Raw genomic sequence first — 19,131 nt, forward strand, 5'->3', positions numbered from 1 at the left:
TTGGGGTAAAAATGGAAGTGCTCACCAAAGTCTCCGGATCCCTGAGCTCTGGCTGCCAACAACCCGTCCGCCTCACCATGTCCGCCCTCTCATCTCTGCCCGGTTCCCTCTAAACTTTTCTCCATTCTTCTACGGAGCCATGCTCCTTTTGGATTTCACACATGCTGCCCCTTTTTTTCTAAAATGTTCGCCCTCCCAGACACCCAGCTTTGGCTAGCTATGGCTTGGCCAACTCTTCTCATGTTACTCACCTTACCTTAAAAACAAAACAAAGGAACAAACAAAACACAAGAAACAGACTCATAAATACAGGGAACAGATCAGTGGTTGCCGGAAGGGAGAGGGCTGGGGGTATGAGTGAAGTAGGTAAAGCTCATTAAAAGGTACAAACTCCCAGTTATAACATAAATCAGTCATGGAGATGAAAAGTACAGCACGGGGAATATAGTCGAAAACACTGTAGCAACACACGGGGACAGATGGCGACTATAGTTACGCTGGTGAGCGTTTTGTAACACACGTATTGTCAAATCACTATGTTGTGCACCTGAAACTAACAAAACATGCTATGTCAACTATACTTCAATAAAACATTTTTTTTTTTTAATTTAAAAAGCCCCTAACACCTCTCTCCCTCCCACTCGGCTCCGCCTCTTTTGTTCCCTGGCCTCTTTTAGTTCCTGATTGTCCAATCACTGTCTTCCTGTCTGCACTAATGACTAATATGGATCGAGCATTTACTCGTTCCAGGCCCTGTCTTACCCATGTCACCTGTACCAACTAATTAAAGCATCACAAGTCTGAGACTTTACAGAGAAGGAAACCTGGGGGTGCACAGTTAGTAAGAGAGCCCACACTGGCATCTGGAAAGCCAGTTTATGCCTACAAGACAGTGGGGGCAGCCCCCCAGCTCTGTGGGAGCCAGGTTCTCTTCCTGTGCCAGCTTCCCCAGCACACAGCAGCTCATACCCAACCAGATGGGTGAACACATGGGATGGAAACTACATGAGGGACCTGGGTATTGAGCAAACGTTACTTACAGGGTGGCTGCTAAGTGCTATGCATCCCTACCTACCTTCCCACCTCAGTTTCCCCAACCTAGAACGTGCATACTAATAGTTACGTCCAAAAGTTATTGAGAAGGTCGAGTCCTTTTTTGAAATGTTAAAAAAAAAAAATTTAAGGAGTCGCCACACCCAACGTGGGGCTCAAACTCACAACCCGGAGACCAGGAGTTACATGCTCTACCGACTGAGCCAGGCAGGCACCCCAAGAAGGCTGAGTATTTTAATATAGAATTTGAAACTCATCGTGCCTAGTAGAGTGGGTCCCCCTGAACGTATATGGAGGTTTAGCATTTGCCACCCCACCTCCTGGCAGGCAGGAAGGGGAGGGAAATACCAAGCCCTCTGACCTTGCTCCTGCTGGAGCACTGTGGGACTCCAGTCACCCAGCCCCGCCCCCGGATCCTTTCGCGTAGCTCTACGAGGGTCCCACGGGTAGATCAGCGCGTCTTGGTTTTCTCTCTCCAGGCCTCCCCGCCGCCGTACTGTGCGGCCCTCACAGCGCATCTGGGAGCCCGCTGGGGCAGTGCGCCTGGTCCCGCCCTTGGGCCTCATTATCTACGTTTCCGCGTCAGGCCCGCCGAGAACTTGGCAGGGCCTCCCCGCGGTGTTCGGGAACACTTTGTGCCGAGCGCCCGCCCGCCCAGCCCTCCTCCCTGCCTCCCGCGTCTACTGGCCTGTCCGAGGGGGTTTGGGTCGCTGGAGCCCCAGGTACCCGTACCCCGCGCGAAGCCACGAGTCCACATGCCTTCCCACGCACTTGTCCTCTATGTACCCGAGTCCCGGCCACACAACCCGTTCCTCGCCCACGGGCTGGGCCTGGGTCACACTGCGCGTAATCGAGAGGTTCAGAAAGATGCGGTGGCCCATTTTAAAACAAAGCCCAATTATTAGCGCTCGGTGGCTATTTATGCCCGGCCAGTGTCAGATCCTCTGAGCGCTGCGGACAACCAGTACCCAAAGGAAGCGCACAGTCCCAACCAGAAGAAAGAAACCGGCTCTGGAGTCTTCTGACCCATTTTGAACCCCCCTCCCCCAACCCTGCTCTCGCCCACTCGTTCGCGTCCTGGCTGCGTTAGCTCCGGCAAAGCGCGGAGTCTCAGTCTCCTCTTCCAAGAAATGGGGAGAACTGTGCGTGCTTGGTGATTCTACTGCGAGGCGCGCAGCAGGTCGCAGGGACGTCGGTGCTGTAGTCACACACCTCCAAGACCCCACCTTCTCGCGGCCCCGCCCCGGGGGCTCCTGGGCTCAACCGGCGGCGCTGGCTCCGAAGTGCGTCACGGGCACCGGCCGCGCTCCTCCGGCAGCCAGGGCGAGGCTGGCACCGGGCCAGCGCGGGCCGGGCCAGGGGTGCCGGGCCGTCTCCGGGGCGGGGACCCAGGCGTGGAAGGCGCTCAAGTTGCGCGGCCCTCGGCGCGCTGTTGGGGGCGCCCTCCGCGGCGGGCAGCTCGCCAGGGACCGGCCTCCGCAGCCCGCCGGGCGCGCTAAGGCTGCACTTTCCCTTCGCCAACACCACCCCCCCACCCCTCACCGGTTTCCTCCCGCGGGGCGGCAGCGGAGATTTCCTCTCGGGGAAACTACGCGGATCCTTCCCGGGGCTCCTCGCCCCGCCCCACTTCTCCGCCCCCTCCCCTTTGCTGGGGAGCCGGTACCGGCCTGCGCCGGGAAGAGGCTCTGGCAGCCTGAGCGGGAGGTGGCGGGGGGCCACGGAGCCGCTGGCCACTGACTCGCTTCGCCATGTGACGCTGCCCTCCGCCCAGGGACCCCCATCGAGCCCCCGGCCCGCGCCCGCGCTGGATCGCGCCGGGCACCATGCTTCTGCCGGGCCATGCGCGCCCGCCGCCCGCGCCGCAGCCCGCGCAGCATCCTGGACTCCGCAGGCAGGTAGAGCCTCCTGGGCAGCTCCTGCGCCTCTTCTACTGCACTGTCCTGGTCTGTTCCAAAGAGATCTCAGCGCTCACGGACTTCTCTGGTAAGAAGCGCCCTCCCTCGTCCTGCGCCCCCGGCGCCGCGCTGCGGTGCGCTCAGGTGATACCTCGGCTGGGGGCAGCCTCCCGAGGGAGCACAGACGGGTTGGATTGAACTTGAGGCACGCTCATAGCCAGTTTTGTTGCCTGGTGTGAGCCCTTGGCAGAGGTGGCTCCGTGTGGAGCGGTGGCAGAGGAGTCCCTCCCCTCTCCAAGGAAGGATGGGTAACATTTGGAGTTTCTCGCCCCGGTGTTTATCTCGTCAAATTCCCTGCATCGGGTCCCAGCATCAGGTTCCCGCCTCTGAAGGATGTGTGTCCCCTGGAGGCCCCTTAAGCTGTGCCCTGTGCCGCACCCAGCGCTGTAAAATACACGTGTTGTGATCCGAGGAGTTTCACTTGGTTTGCCACTGGCAAACCCGGGTAGCCCGGGTGCGCCCCAGCCAGCCTCCAGGGTGCCCATGTAAGGACACTAGTCCTGGGGACATCTGACCTGAAGTCTGCGCCGGCAGGCAGGGATGGGAAGCCAGCCGGGCGGGAGGTCTGTGTGCCGGATGAGGAGAAATGTACAGAACGGAGACTCTGGGTCTTTACTGCCAGATGGTACCTGCCCTCCACCCTCCAGTCCCAGGCTTCTTAACAAAAATGCTTTTCTCCTCCCAGTAAACGGTGAGGCTTTTCTTCTGGGAGACTCAGACCAAAGCTCCCACAGCTTATCTCAGTTCTGGGGCTGTAGGTGTGGCACCACAAAGTGAGAGAAGTTTCTGTGTTGATGATGGTTGTAGGAGCCACATTCTTATGTTACCGCTGCACTTGCTTGGAGTAACAAAGTCCTTACAGTTGTAACAGACCTGGGTCTCCCTCTGGTGAGGCTGGATGCCTTCACCCTTACCAAGCCCCTGCCCACCCCAGGAGGCAGCTCTGAACCCCACTCCCTGCCCCCCCCCCCCCCCAGGGATCTTCTGCCAAGTTTAGGCTTTTGCCTGCAGGGACTTTTGCAATCCAATCATGGTAAACGGAGTCACTGCTCACCCTGTCCTGCAATAGACTAATACATGGCAGAGAACACTGGCAAACCAGAAGCTGAGTTGGGTTTCTAGTTTACTTACAGAGAATGTCATTGTTAGCTGAGAGCCCTTGGGTCAGAGGTTCTTTGCTTTGAATATTTAATATCAAGGCAGTGTTTCTACCTAGTGAAGGAAGCCAAGATATGCCTATTTGGCAAGCAAACCGTGGTCCTTAAAATCGAGCACCACAGGGTCAGAATGCTGTGGTAAATGTGCGAGGGAAATGCTTTTCAAGTGATATTGACTTTTTTTTTTTTTTGTGTGTGGTAATAGAACTTTCTTGGCTGCTAGAAAAGTTTTATATTTGCTGATCTCAGCTATGGAGAGCAATTCTGATTCAGCCACCCTGTAGCTCTGACTAGTAAGGAAAGAATTGAAAGCTGACAAGCCCTTTTTGCGTGTGTGACATCATTGCAACTGGAAAAATAGCGCTTTAGGTAAATCGCGGTGTGACCATTATATTGTTTTCACGGATTGTAGACACTCTGTTTGTCTTTAGTGAAGCAGTTGCAATACTCCCGGCAGCCTGCAGGTTATCACCCACATTAGGAATTGTCTGTATCCTGTATATTACATTGTACATTATAGTGCTTTGGCTATCACAGAGGGACTATATCCCGAGGGAAATGGATATTTTGATACATGTTCTTCTAAATGATACAAATGATGGAAAATATTTCCTTCTGCTTTCGGTGTGAACTGGAATTCCAGGGTTGAAAACTCGTTGAGTCCGCAGTAGGTGGTGATAATTCCAGGTCCATCCACAAGTAGCCCCCATTCTTTCCTCTAATCACCTTTGCTCACCAGAGACCTGAGGACTAGGGAGACAGTGTCAGGGGAGCGGGGGGGGGGGGGGGGGCGCCTGGGTGGCTCAGTCAGTTAAGCGTCCAACGTCAGCTCAGGTCACTCATGATCTTATGGTCCGTGAGTTCGAGCCCCACATCGGGCTCTGTGCTGACGGCTCAGAGCTTGGAGCCTGCTTCGGATTCTGTGTCTCCCCCTCTCTCTCTGCCCTTCCCCCCACTTTCTCTTAAAAGTAAGTACACATTAAAAAATTTTTTAAAAGGGTCAAGGGAACCTTTTTGGGAGAAGAAAAGAAAAAACGCCGTCTTCTCAAAGCACAGACACATTCAGGTTTAAATCTAAACGTTGTATGTGCGGCACTGGGGAAACGTTAGAGAAGGCTCAGGGGTCTTTCAAAGTTGATCAATTTGACTTGAAACTTTTAGGGACCCCCTAACTGTGTGATACACAGCGTTGAGGACAATTCCCCAGCTCTAAAGATGGGTCTGAGGGTTCAGTTGAAGGCTTTAGTCAAAGCCGTGGAGACTGATCACTTAATTCCAAAACCCCTGGGGGGGGGGGCAAACCGGATGCCTGCTTTCCTGGGGACAGGTGGTCTTGTTCTTTTTTGTGCACTTTGAGGGGTGTTTAGAAACCAGAGGCCTGTAAGGAGACAGTCCCCACCCCTGCCCCGTCCCCCACGGAGCCTGACAACAATAGCCCAGCGCTAGAGAGCAGCAATCCACAAAGCAGATACTTGCTTGTTTTTCTAAACGAGGGACACATCAAAAACTGAAGCTGAGGGAGGGTGGAGGGAACTTGGGAGCCCTCCGCCCTGGGAAGAAGGGGATGGAGAAAGGATGGTGTTTCCACATGAAAGAAAGTACCCGAATATCAGGGGTCCCAGCCATTGTGTGTACAGTATAGGACCTCCCAGGAGATTAACAGTGCAGAGTTTTGGAAAGTTACTTAAGCCTTTCTCTTCTTTGCAACTCTTCCTTCAGCCTTTTCCTGAGGCTGTCAGCTGGTGTAGTTTTCCTGGGTCATTGGGTTTTTTTTGCCCTGAGGATTCCAGCATCGGATCTCACTCTTAATAAGCCAGGGGCTGTGTCCTGGCTGCCTCCTCCCCCTGCTTGCTCGTGACTTGTGCTAATCACCTCCAAGCCTGCTGGGAAACAGCCTCCCCACACACCCCCTTCGCGCTCATCCCCGAAGATGTTGAGATGCTGCCAGTGGCCACTGGAAGGCTATCATCACTGCATTAAAAACATATCCCAGGAAGACAAGAGCAGTTCATGCAAAATTAGTGCCTGTGATCCTTAATCCCACGCCTAGATGCACTCAGTTTTCCTTTTTCCTCCTTGGAACGGAGTTCTGTATTTATTTATCTATTTATTTATTTATTTATTTATTTATTTATTTTGTTGGTTTGTTTTTTTCTTTGTTGTTGTTGTTGTTGTTTTGACTGCATTCCCAAATTGGGGGTTTAGCCTGAGAGGTCCAAACTGATCATTGATTTTTTTTTTTTTTCTCAAATAGAAGCATAATGCCAACATCATCTTTGTTCAGAGAACAAGGTAGGGGTGAGGGCTGAGAGGAGGGGGGGGATGCCATTTTGGGTTCCAGCCATCAAAAGCAAAGGATCCTCTGTATATTGTCCTGCTTTAAAGAGTTCCAGAGTGTCTCTCAAACTTATTTTGCCCTCGGGTCCTGTTCATTTTTTTGGTGATTTTTCTCTCCATTCAAAGTGATTGATGGGCTTATTGAGAGGGAGGTGGAGGAAGGGGGGCAGGGAGGGAAGGGGTGAAAAATTGTTCTAGTTCCCACTTGGAGTCCTAGAAAAAGGTCGTGAGCATGTGTTCGCACATTTGGTTTTACCCCAGGGCATATAGTGATGAATGTGGGAAGCAGAAGGGGAGGAAGATGAAACCCAAGGGGAGTGGGGGCAGCCTTTAAAGGCCTTCCTGGCACCAAATTGTCCCCAGGCCTCAAAGATGGAAGGGCTTCTCTGGGCAGATGTCCTGCTCCCTGCCCAAGCAAACAGGAAGTGATGCGCGTTAACCACATCATTTACAGCTCAGCAAATAAACCCAACCCTAGCTCCTGGTTTCACTGGCCAGGAATTTCAGAATATTGAAAAATGGTCATTCGATCGATCTTGAAGTCTCGGGTCCTGATGGAGGGAACACAGGTGTCCATTTAGGGGAGGCCGAACCTTCCCGTTCTGCTCAGGCAAGCAGTGGGTCTCAACACTGCCTGTGCATTAGAATCGCTGGACAGTGAACAATGTGTGGGTGCTCAAGCAGCACTCCCCGACTTCTCATGTAACTGGTGTGGGGAGAGCCAGGCCTGGGTCTCATTTTTGAAAGCCCCCCAGGCAATTCTAGTACAGCCAGAGTTGAGAACCACTGCTCGGGGTGATCAGAGGGCTGGACTACCTCCTGTGTGCATCAGCTCGTTTGGGGGCACACGGGCACGACTGGCTGCCCCTTCACCCCGCCCCCCACCCCCGGTCAGGGTCAGGGCTCCCCACCAGGGAGACCAGGACTGGATTTTCCCAGCTATCCGTTTGTCCCTGCATGCCAGCACACACACACAAAGTTCTACATTTTCTATTCCCTTGTTTCCTAACGTTTATCCATTTATTTTGTGAGCGGGAGAGCACGCGAGGACGTGAGGGGCAGAGAGAGAGAGAGAATCCCAAGCGGGCTCCACGCTGTCAGCGCAGAGCCCGACCCGGGGCTCGAACTCACGAACGGTGAGCTCGTGACCTGAGCTGAGATCAAGAGTCGGACGCCTCACCGACTGAGCCACCCGGGGGCCCCGGAGTTCTGCATTTTCTGACGCCCTAGTCACACCGCCCTTCTATTCGGGGGTTGTCTTCCCTTTCAGAAATTTTATGGGATGAAAAGCCAGCTCATAACCAAAGAAAAACAAACCAAACGTCTGAAGGATTGTGCAGCTGTCACAGAAGAGGAGAGATGAAGAGAAGCTCTGAGACTGCTAGTCTGTTTCCATGGAAAGTAACTACATTTGAAAAGTGTTCTGCTGGCTCTTTCTGCGGCAGAGAAGAGGAGTCGGGGCCAGCGAGTGACTCCATTATTAATGGCTTTGCTCTCCCAGGCACTTTATTGGAAAGGGCAGCCTAGCAGCGGTTTCGGGGAAGGGACAGAAAGACAGGGAGAAAGAGTTCATAGAGCGCTGTGTTATCTCATTTCCTCTTCCTGACAACCCTGTGAAGTAAGTACTCGTCCAGGCTCAGAGAGGTTAACTCACTTGTCCAAGACCACCCAGCTATGAGGCAGAGCGGACTCAGGCTCTGACCTGCGCGGGGCGGGGGTGGGGGCGGCTGGGGCACTTGGCCCGTGTGGGTGCTGGGGGGGTGGGGGGTGGGGGGGAGGCAAGGCTAGAGAAGAAACGGGACCACCATCGGCCTAACCAGCTCACGGAGCCACCACTGCTATGCCAGTTGCCTGCTGAATACACCGCCCTTTCTCCGTTCCTTCCTTCAGCATCTTTCTGACCCCGGCCATCCAAACTGGGTACGCACACGAGGTGATCCAACAGATGTAGGAGGAAAACGTTAGAACCTCTGTCTTTTCATATCGGTTTCTTTAAGGTTTCAACCTTAAAAAGAACCTTAAAAAGAAAGGTTTCAACCTTAAAAGGTTTATTTATTTTGAGAGCGAGCGAGCGAGAGAGCAGGGGAGGGGCAGAGAGAGAGAGAGAGGGAGAGAGTGAATCCTGAGCAGGCTCTGTGCTGTCAGTGTGGAGCCCAGCGTGGGGCTCGAACTCACCAACCACGTGACCCGAGCCGAAACCAAGAGTCAGACGCTTAACCGACGGAGCCACCCAGGCGCCCCTGACGTTCGTGATTTTAAAGATTTGGAGGTCACCGGTCTCAGCCACCCGGTCAACATCTTTAAAATTCTTGCAAAGGCGCCACTTTGGGGGTGATGCATGCGGAATGAACACCTACTCCCCAGTTACCTGCCTCTGCCCCCAATCTCACCGCCTACCTTGGCTTTACACCTGCTGGTTAAGTGTAGAGACAGGATTTGAACCCAATAACTGTCTGGTTTCAAAAGTCCATACTCTTGTCATTCAAGCTAAGTAATGAACCGAGAAGGTAGAGGTGAGGGCTCTCTGAAGTTTTATGATACTCAGTCAGTATTTTAATGAGGCGCTCCAGACAGACACTCTTCTAAAAACTGTATGTTGATTTTTTAAAATTGGTCAGATACATTCTTTTTTTTTTTTTTAGTTTATTTATATATTTTGAGGAAGAGAGAGAGAGAGCATGAGAGAGAGGGGGGAGGAGCAGAGAAAGAGACCCTAGCAAAATTGTCCAAAACTGATTGTGCCCCAAGATAGTTGGCAACACACACACACCCACACACACACAAATGCTCCCTACATAGAAACATCATCACAGACTCTATAAGACCCCTACTGATGAAATCCTGGTTATGAACACACAGTCCAAACTACATTATATGAGCAACAGTCAGTGATAAAAACAACAGAGTTCTTAGTAACAGAGGAAAACTAAAAACAGAAAAGCAAATAAAAGAGCAAAGCTAAAATGTGACTAAGGAGTGAAAGGCGATAAAGATTTGAAAACGAGCAAAATATATCTGCTAACTGTACTAATACTACTATACTATTGAAAAATATATTCATTGAAATTAAAGCTTAATAGATCAATCATATACAACTGAAGAGAATCAATGAACTGGAACATAAAACTGGAGAAATTATCTAGAATGCAGCAAAAAAGGTAAAGGCGTGGAAAATATGGAACAAAGTTTGTAAGATATGGAGGATGGAATGAAGGTTTAACATACATCGGATCTGTATTCCGAAAAGAGAGAATATGGAAAATGAGGGAGTGGTAATGCTCGAAGTGATACTATCTTGGAATCCATTTTCAAGAATTAATGAAAAATTCAGATTCATGTATCCCAAGGAAGATAAACAAAAATAAATTTATACCTATTGTATTTAAAGCATAAAATACTAAAACCAAAGTGACAGTCTTTAAAAAAAGAGAGGAAAAAATGTCATCTATAAAGTCTTTGCCACCACAACAGTGAAAGCCAGAAGCCAGTGAAATATGTTTCCAGGTTCTGGAAAGATGGAACAAAACAGAACAACCTGTCAGAGCAGAACTGTATACCCAGCTAAACTATCTTCTAGACAGCTTGTGAAATGAAGACATGCTCACCACCGATAAATGCTGACTGAAAGGACTACTAAAGGATGTCCTTCATGGAGAAGGACACTGAGTCTAGAAGGAAGGACTGAGTTATGAAGAAAAGAAATGGTGAGCAAAGTAATGGTACAAAGAATGGCACTTTGCCTACATTTCCTGCTCTGTCCTCCTCCTTAGAGACTACCGTCTCCTTGCCTGCAGGAGGTTTCTTGAAGCTATCTTGTCCTTTTGGCAGCTGAAGTCAAGACACAGATTTTTGACCGAATTGAGCTCTTCTACTGCCTTATGACTTCCAGCCTGAGATACCCACGCCTGCTCCCCAGGCGGCCAGCAGTTCTACGGTGACTACACAATGGGTGTTCGGTATGAAAGAACGGGAAATGTTCAGTTCTTTCAGGTACCAGATGCTGTGTGTGGTATGATACAGGGCTGCCCTAAAGAGCCAGTCCTGTCCTGGGGAAACTTCCTTCTCAGTCGATTCATGGACACACAGACACAAAGAGACTCGAGGGGTCAGTACTCGATTTGGCAGGTTGCATTCTCCGAATGGTACCACAGAGCGTGGAATTGAGGGTTTAGTAGTGTGCCCACAGACCTCCCAGACAACTCTGCCCGTGCAGAGATTTTACATTTTCATACCTGCATTCTGGACACCTGTGTCACTTGCTCACTCAGGCCCCTGAAATGAAATTTCTCTTGCATTAATAAGCTAGGTAATGAAGTGATGCTTGGGGTTCGTTTTGACCCGAGAGCCAAGTTTTCCACACACAGAGAACCAGGCAGCATTAAAATTCGAAACTCAGGCCACCGAATCTGAAATGTATGTTTGCAAACTGTCTGATTCCATGTCTGCCTCAGATGTCTCGTGAATACAAATCGCCTCATTTGGGGTTGGAGGAACAGGGAGGAGGAAACCTAAGAATGATCTCCAAAACAAATCTTTAATTCGGATGAGTATAATAGAATGTAATCCCATTTCAAGTCTGTCAGCATTCTTTTGATGATGACAAATGAGTCCCTTTCCCCCTGCAATGTGGGGGAATAATCTGGATAAAATAACCCTTTTTGTCTGCAAGGGCCAGTGTGATGCGTACTCGTGACAGCTTTCAGAGTAGTGTTTCAGGGTCTGAGAAGAGCACTCTGCCTACCACGTTCTCCCTTTCTTCCTCTTGACTTAGGAGATTTTTTTCACTCTTTTTGTGTTCAGCAGCTTCTGAAGTTCTCAGGCTCAGAAATCATAAATCATCGCACTGTACTCTGGAACAAGAGAGACCTGGGTCACCAAGCCCTGTCTCTCTCTGCCCATTTGATGGGAGACAGGCGGAAATGAGAATACTTGACCTTATCCAGAAAAGGCCCGATTTGTACAGCTTTTGAGGGATACACTTCAAGGAATGCATACAATTTTATAGCCCCTTTTCTGCTGGAAAAAAATGTACTTGAACCCCAAATCAGAGTTACACACCTGTCTGATTTTTTTTTTTTTGTCAATTTGGTTGTAAAATTAAGGGATGGGCATTTTTTTTAATGTTTATTATTTTTGAGAGACAGAGAGCAGGGGAGGGGCAGACACACACACACACACACACACACACACAGAATCTGAAGCAGGCTCCAGGCTCAGAGCTGTCAGCACAGAGCTCAACATGGGACTCGAACTCACAAGCCGTGAGATCATGACCTGAGCTGAAGTCTGACGCTGAACTGACTAAGCCACCCAGGTGCCCCATGGATAGCCTTCTTTTTTTTAATGTTTATTTATTTTTGAGAGAGAGAGAGCACGAGCAGAGGAGGGGCAGAGAGAGAGGGAGACACAGAATCCGAAGCAAGCTCCGGGCTCTGAGCTATCAGCACAGAGCCCGATGTGGGGCTCGAACTCATGAACCTCAAGTTCATGACCTGAGCTGAAGTCGGATGCTTAACTGACTGAGCCACCCAGGAGCCCCAAGGGATAGCATTTTTAACCACTTTCCTCCATTCTCTGAGGCCTGAACCACTAAACGTGCCTTCCAAAGTTAATAATGCCAAATGCTTTTTGCACAGGTTAGACAGAATGCAAAGATGGTCCCGTCCACAGCCTCAGGATGAAAAGGGATCTCGAAGACCCGGAGCTGTGGGACCCACTCTGTGGGAGTGGTCACAGCAGGCTGTGCAGAATTCCAATGAGTGGGTCTTGAGGTCTTGTCTGTTCTGCCTCTCTAAGCCCTGGAGTTCAAGTGTAAAGGTTCCACTCTTCTAATTTACCTTTTTTTTTTAAAGTTAGAAGCCCCAGGATTTTTTTTTTTTCTTCAGAATTCTTTTGAAATAGTGTTATGGCTCCCTAAAGCCATAAGCCAGTGCTTTGAAGCCCTTTGTCTCAGACTTCTGTCCTCATCTCTGGTTGGTCCAGGCATGTTATTTGGGGTTGTCAACTTTCACCAAAAATGCCATATGGTTCGTCTACTAGATGACTTATCTTTACCTGATGAAAACTTCGTTTGGCCTAAGGGTTAGACTGAACCCGTGGTTCCCAATCCAGGGAGATACCATCCCCTCGCCCCCCGGGGATATTTGGCAATGTCTGGAGGCAATTTTATTTGTCACAACTAGCCACGCTCCTGGCACTTAGTGAGCAGGAGCCCGGGATGCTGCTAAGCCACCCACAACGCACAGACAGCCCCCTCCCCCCCGCCCCCGCCACAAGGAATGACCCCCATCCCTGGGCTTGAGGAACACTGGGCTAGACCAGTTGGCGTGTCCCTGTTTTATTTGCTACACGTTCAGCATCAGAGGAGGGTGGGGAAAATTTGTAATAACCAAAGGGGGGGGGGCGGTTCTGGAAGACCTAGACACGGCTCCTTGGCTCCCTTCTTCAAGGCCGGCTTGCCTTCTGCAGCCGCCAAGAGCAGTGTCTTTAAAGCCCAGGAAACAGAGATGCAGCCAGTACCTCCCGCGTCTACACCCGCTCGCGCGCCCCGTGGCTCCCAGTCCCACCCCTTCCCTCCACGGAACTTGGCTCTGCCTCAGGCCCTTTTGCCCTCCTGATTTCAAGCGCGCACACTCGCCATCATTATCGTCAAGCTAAAATATCCCTCGGGAGACGTGTTCAGACTTGAAGTCGGTTGCTCACTCGCGGCGCGTGGATGCATTTGCAACACCTCTCAATTATTTCACAACTCGGCGAAGCAGTCCTGTGACGGGGGGGGGGGGGGGTGCAATTTGGTTTGCATTTTAAAGAGAGAGAGTGTAAGTCACAAAAACTGTGCCTAGATCTGCTTTCCCTCGGCAGCGTCTCTCCCCGCCTCCTCCTCCTTTCCTCCCGGTCCCTCTTGCACCTGCTCTCTACGACCCCCACCCCCACCCACCCCTGCACACCCTCATTCACACGGCTCCTGGCACATCATACCCACGGTTGTGTCTGTGAAGCGTTGCGTCCACCTCTCGGTGCTGCGTGTTACACACTCTGCAGAGAGACAAGTTCGAGATGTTTCTAAGAGGGCTAATTGCAGGAAGAGTGTTCTTCCAGAGCGACACTGTTCACCACGCCCGGTGCTGAATGTTACGCACTTACCAGGGCGCGCTTGAAGCCGATGTGGCCGTGGGGTTGAGCACCGTTGCAGCGCGCACGCCGCGTGGAAGGAAAACCAACAGTTCCCTCTAAAATGGTAACTTTGCCACCCCTGCTCGGAGGCCACCAGATCAAAGGACAGCCACCCACTTTCAGACCTGCCCCTCCCCAGTCACCCTCTTTCAAACAGCTTGCAAGTCTAATGAAAATATTTCTTTCCTTCGGCCAAACACAGAGAAAATATAGTATCGTTTCCAAAGGAGGGGACGGGGCACCCGCAAGAACGGGTGCGCAGTGTTTGTGAACCCTGGTGACTCAGTACATCTGAATCTCCAAGTATTTTAAGAGCTTTGTCCAAAAAAAAAAAAAAAAAAAAAAAAGGTCTATTGTGTGGCTGTTGGCACTGAAGAAAATAGCAGGCCTGTCAGAACTCTGTTTCAGATTTGATTTTAAAGCGGGTGATGTAAGAATGCCGTCCAACAGGAGGGCTTTGCTCTTTTTCTCGTCCCTGCCTATTTGGTGTGCTAGAACCTGGGTTTTCAAGAATCAGTTCATATGAGAAATCAAAGCACCTTCCCTTGATGCCCGTTTTACAAAAAGGCATCATGTTCTTAAGCAAAGACTAGTATGTTTTGGAAATGAACATGGCTTCCAGGGGCACCTGGGTGGCTCAGTAGGTTGAACGTCCAACTTCAGCTCAGGTCATGATCTCAGGGTTTGTGAGTTCGAGCCCCAGGTCGGGCTCTGTCCTGACAGCACGGAGCCTGGAGCCTGCTTCAGATCCTCTGTCTCCCTCTGTCGCTTCCCCTCCCTTACTCACGCTCACTCTCTAAAAAATGTAAACAAAAAATAAAGTAAAATGAAATGATTTCCTGCAATGAAAGTAAAAACCTATTTGTGTTTATATATACATACACGCATATATGTACATACCTATATATGCAAAAGATTTTGTGTATATGTGTATTTTGTGCATATATGTGTTTTTTTCAGAGGATCCTCTTGCAAGATCTTACTTTTCTTTGTTTCAATGCAATTTTGAAAATGCAGGCCTAAAGACGTTATTGATTTTCCCAAATGCCTCATGCATTCGGTATTTACTTCTGAGTATTGATGCTATAAAAATAAGCAGGAAAAATTTATTATGAAAATTCTCTTTCCTAGTTGTTTCCTTTCCAGAACATTAAACAGTGAACAGTGGTTTTTCTTTATCACATATATGTTTATTTTAATGTATACCCATTTTGTCCTCTGTGTCTCTGCCTTCTCTTGGGCATAGAGATCAGGTACTACATGAAAGAAAGAAAGAAAGAAAGAAAGAAAGAAAGAAAGAAAGAAAGAAAGAAAGAAAGAAAGAAAGAGGAAGGAAGGAAGAAAGAAAGAGGAAGGAAGGAAGAAAGAAAAAGAAAGAAAGAAAGAAAGAAAGAAAGAAAGAAAGAAAGAAAGAAAGAAAGAAAGAAAGAAAGAAAGAAAGAATCGAAGCATCATATTCAACCCCTGGGTTCAACTGAACTATGAATAAGTTGTAGTAGGTGGTTGCCAAGCACTGATCCGTGTTATGGAAGTAGCTTTGTACCCAAACCAGTCACTTGGGTCCTACATCCGGAATCACCAGACCTCAGCAGAACAGTCTCTGTTTCTTTCTTGCTGGTTTCTGGAAAAGTCCCTTAAAGACCTAGACAGCCCCTGAATTTAAGTTTGTTTGTTTGTTTGTTTGTTTGTTTGTTTCCATAATGGGAAACTTAACGTGGAGACTCAACACACAGCATGGATTATACCAGGTTGGGTCCAAGATAAAATCAGACCATGGAGAAGATCAGTGTCTGGAAACAGAACACACATAAACCCGTCTCAGCTCTCCGTGGTCCCAGATCAGTTAATGTGAAGAAGGCCTGACCAGAGGGCACGTCTTAATTAATTACTCCTGTCTATGTAGCTAAAACACACACACGCACAGTAGCAAAGGGACTCTTATCCTTAGAAGGCAGTCAGACAGTCACATGCAAACCAAACCCAAACCAAAGATTTCCGGGGAATCCTGTGGAACCTTCTGGAATGTAGACTTGAGTCTACTCTGCACCGTTTATTTTCATTACCCACATCTTCTCTTTCTGTGGGAAGGTAAAGCATTAGGTGGCGTATACAAGGTCCGGTATATTCATTGAAAGCTTTACTTTACGGAGGTCAGATGTGTGTGGTTCAGCCGCACAGATGGGGTTAAAATCACGGTGCCGAGGGCTAGGTTGTAAATTAACGTAATTATCGTTTTGTTATTCAAGAAAGCTGCGAGGAATGGACATTCCCTGACGGTATCGGCCCTTCCGTGGGCTGTGGGGAGGAGTGGATTTGCCGGGATCACAGAAGTCTGCGAACCACAGGGAGAAGTGGTAAGCACTTCTCACTGACGGGCTTTTAGGGGTCCAGGACTGATGCCGTTGCGTACGAAACCCTTTCTCCATTGGACTGTAATACAATTCTGCCAGGGCAGTGTGGTGCACAGGACAATACGCACACGTTAGAACAGAGCCGTGCAGGACAAATGTGATGTAATGTCAGCTAGTCTGGTAGCCCCGTTGGCAAAAGTGAAAGCAAGAGGTGAAATGGATTTCCATAGTCAAATTTTTTTTCACCCAACGTGTCCTCATTTCGAGATGAATACGTTAAAAATTACTAATGAGATGTTTACGTTTCTTTTCGGCTCACCAAGACTTGGGAATCTGGTGTGTATTTACCACATCACATCTCAGGTCTGACCGGCCGCGTCTCAAGGGCCCGATAGCCATGCATGGCCGGGGCCACCAACCTGAGACAGTGCAGTTTTAATTTTGTTTTTCATGTTAATTTATTTTTGAGAGAGAGAGAGAGAGAAAATGTGAGAGCGGGGGAGGGGTAGAGAGAGAGAGAGAGAGAGAGAGAGAGAGAGACAGAATCTGAAACAGGCTCCAGGCTCTGAGCTGTCAGCACAGAGCCCAACACAGGGCTTGAGCTCAGGAACGACAAGATCATGACCTGAGCCGAAGTCGGACACTCAACCAGCTGAGCCACCCAGGCGCCCCCTGAGCAGTGCTGTTCTAGAAGGGGAGTCTAGAGCGGGGCAGAAGTGGAGTTCTGGGATCGGGACGGAGCACCTTCCTTAGCACCTTCTTCCCACAGAGCCTCTGTCAGGCCTGCCTCGTGAAAGGGCCAGTGGCAGGTGCCCAGCTGCCCCTCGGGAGCTTGGCCTCCCCAGCTTGCCTCTCTGTTGCTTAGAGAAGGACTCGTGTCCCCTTCCTCCTCCAGCACCTTTTCCAAGAACTTCCCCAGACTTCAGTCCTTGGGAAGGGAGGGGCCTCTAGGGAGTCACCCAGACTGTGACAGGACCTGCCAGCAATACCAGAAGTCGGCCAGCCCGACTCACCTGGTTCTTTTTCTGCCACCTGGATGTCACAAGGCTTTGAGGCTGTCATCCTGTGTCAACCCACCGTGGAGCCCTGGGGCCCCCAGAAGCAAGTGCTGGTGAATCATTGTGCCTTGAGGCTGCCCTCGTTTGGTCTCATCCACGGGGGAGAGAACCCAGGCTGGGCACGGGGAAGGGACCGACCAGGACGTTTCCCAGCTTAATGGTGGCGGGACCAAGACTGGACCCGGGACTCGGCACCTGGCTTGAGTCACTGTGTTGCTCCCAGGATCAGCTCTCACAGGAAGCGGAGCTGAGGGGCTCAGAAAGATCCCAGCTCAGAGCTCCCCCCTCACTTCACAATACCCCAGGCTGTTTGTCATTCCTCTGGGTTTTATGCTAGAATCACCTCAGGGCGGGGGTGGGGGGCTGCTTTTCCAATGTAGTGATGTCTGAAGCTTCACCCCAGGCCGAGTGAATCTGTATCTCTGGGCTGGGGCCTGGGCATTGACGTTTTTAAATCCCCTGAGGTGACTCTGTGGTGCAGCCAAAGTTGGGACCCTACCGGAAAGCACTGCACGCTTGTAATCCATCTGTATGTTTATTTTTTCTTTTTCTTTTTCTTTTAGCCTCGTGTATTTTATTTGTGCATTAAAAACGTCGTTGTGAGAAGGGTTCGTAAACATCAACACACTGCCAGATAGGTGTCCGTGGCCCCCAAAAGGTTTAAAAAAAAACACTATACCATGAGGAAATGAGTTTTTCATTTCATTTCATTTTATGTATGTATGTATTTATTTATTTATTTATTTACATCCAAATTACTTAGCATACAGTGCAATAATGATTTCAGGAGTAGATTCCCGTGATTCATCCCTAGGTTATAACACCCAGTGCTCATCCCAGCACGTGTCTTCCTTAATGCTCCTTGCCCATTTATCCCATCCCTCCCCCACATACAACCCCCCCCCAGCAACCCTCAGTTTGTTCTCTGCATTTAAGAGTCTCTTCTGTTTTGTTCCCCTCCTTGTTTTTATATTATTTTTGCTTCCCTTCCCTTACGTTCATCTGTTCGATCTCTTAAAAGCCCTCATATGAGTGAAGTCATATGATATTTGTCTTTCTCTGACTGACTAATTTCACTTAGCATAATCCCCTCCAGTTCTATCCGCGTAGTTGCAAATGGCAAGATTTCATCCTTTTGGATTGCTGAGTAATACTCCATTGTGTATATATATATATATATATATATATATATATATATATACCACATCTTTTTTATCCATTCATCCATCGATGGACATGTGGGCTCTTTCCATACTTTGGCTATTGTCGATAGTGCTGCTATAAACATGGGGGTGCATGTTTCCCTTCGAAACAGCACACGTGTATCCCGCGGATAAATGCCTAGTGGTGCAATTGCTGGGTCGTAGGGTAGTTCTATTTTTAGTTTTTTGAGGAACCTCCATACTGTTTTCCAGAGTGGCTGCACCAGCTTGCCTTGCCACCAACAGTGCAAAAGAGATCCTCTTTCTCCTCATCCTCACCAACATCTGTTGTTGCCTGAGTTGTTCATGTGAGCCATTCTGACAGGCGTGAGGTGGTATCTCAGTGTGGTTTTGATTTGTATTTCCCTGATGATGAGTGATGTTGAGCATTTTTTCATGTGTCGGTTAGCCATCTGGATGTCTTCTTTGGAGAAGTGTCTATTCATGTCTTTTGCCCATTTCTTCACTGGATTATTTGTTTTTTGGGTGTTGAGTTTGGTAAGCTCTTTACAGATTTTGGATACTAACCCTTTATCTGACATGTTGTTTGCAAATATCTTCTCTCATTCCATCGGTTGCCTTTTAGTTTTGCTGATTGTTTCCTTTGCTGTGCAGAAGCTTTTTATTTTTTTTAATTTTATTTAAAAAAATTTTTAACATTTATTTATTATTGAGAGACAGAGAGACACAGAGTGTGAGCAGGGGAGGGGCAGAGAGAGAGGGAGATACAGAATCTGAAGCAGGCTCCAGGCTCTGAGCTGTCAGCACAGAGCCTGACGCGGGGCTCAAACTTCCAAACTTCGAGATCATGACCTGAGCCGAAGTCGGTCACTTAACCAACTGAG

General features: G+C 49.3%; 1 protein-coding gene and 1 long non-coding RNA gene across 5 annotated transcripts in view; one reads left to right on the plus strand and one right to left on the minus strand.

Annotated features, from left to right (window-relative positions):
* The first annotated feature begins 2,401 nt into the window (after positions 1-2,401).
* EVA1C (eva-1 homolog C) overlaps positions 2,402-19,131 on the plus strand; it is a 77,152-nt gene continuing 60,422 nt past the window's right edge. For 2 of the 4 annotated variants that reach the window (XM_058731878.1, XM_058731880.1), the window contains exons 1-2: positions 2,402-3,036; positions 15,922-16,029. In XM_058731878.1, the coding sequence (XP_058587861.1) occupies positions 2,877-3,036; positions 15,922-16,029 (268 nt within the window). In that variant the 5' untranslated portion in view covers positions 2,402-2,876. The remainder of the gene's footprint in view (positions 3,037-15,921; positions 16,030-19,131) is intronic. The other 2 variants (XM_058731877.1, XM_058731879.1) reach the window with 2 other exon arrangements.
* Positions 12,810-13,924, minus strand: LOC131512785 (uncharacterized). Its single transcript, XR_009262312.1, has 3 exons — positions 13,646-13,924; positions 13,481-13,537; positions 12,810-13,265 (listed from the first exon to the last, which is right to left on the minus strand). It is a non-coding gene; the product is annotated as an uncharacterized LOC131512785 (long non-coding RNA).

Source organism: Neofelis nebulosa, chromosome 5 (assembly GCF_028018385.1).
Source record: "Neofelis nebulosa isolate mNeoNeb1 chromosome 5, mNeoNeb1.pri, whole genome shotgun sequence".
Taxonomy (NCBI): Eukaryota; Metazoa; Chordata; class Mammalia; order Carnivora; family Felidae; genus Neofelis; species Neofelis nebulosa.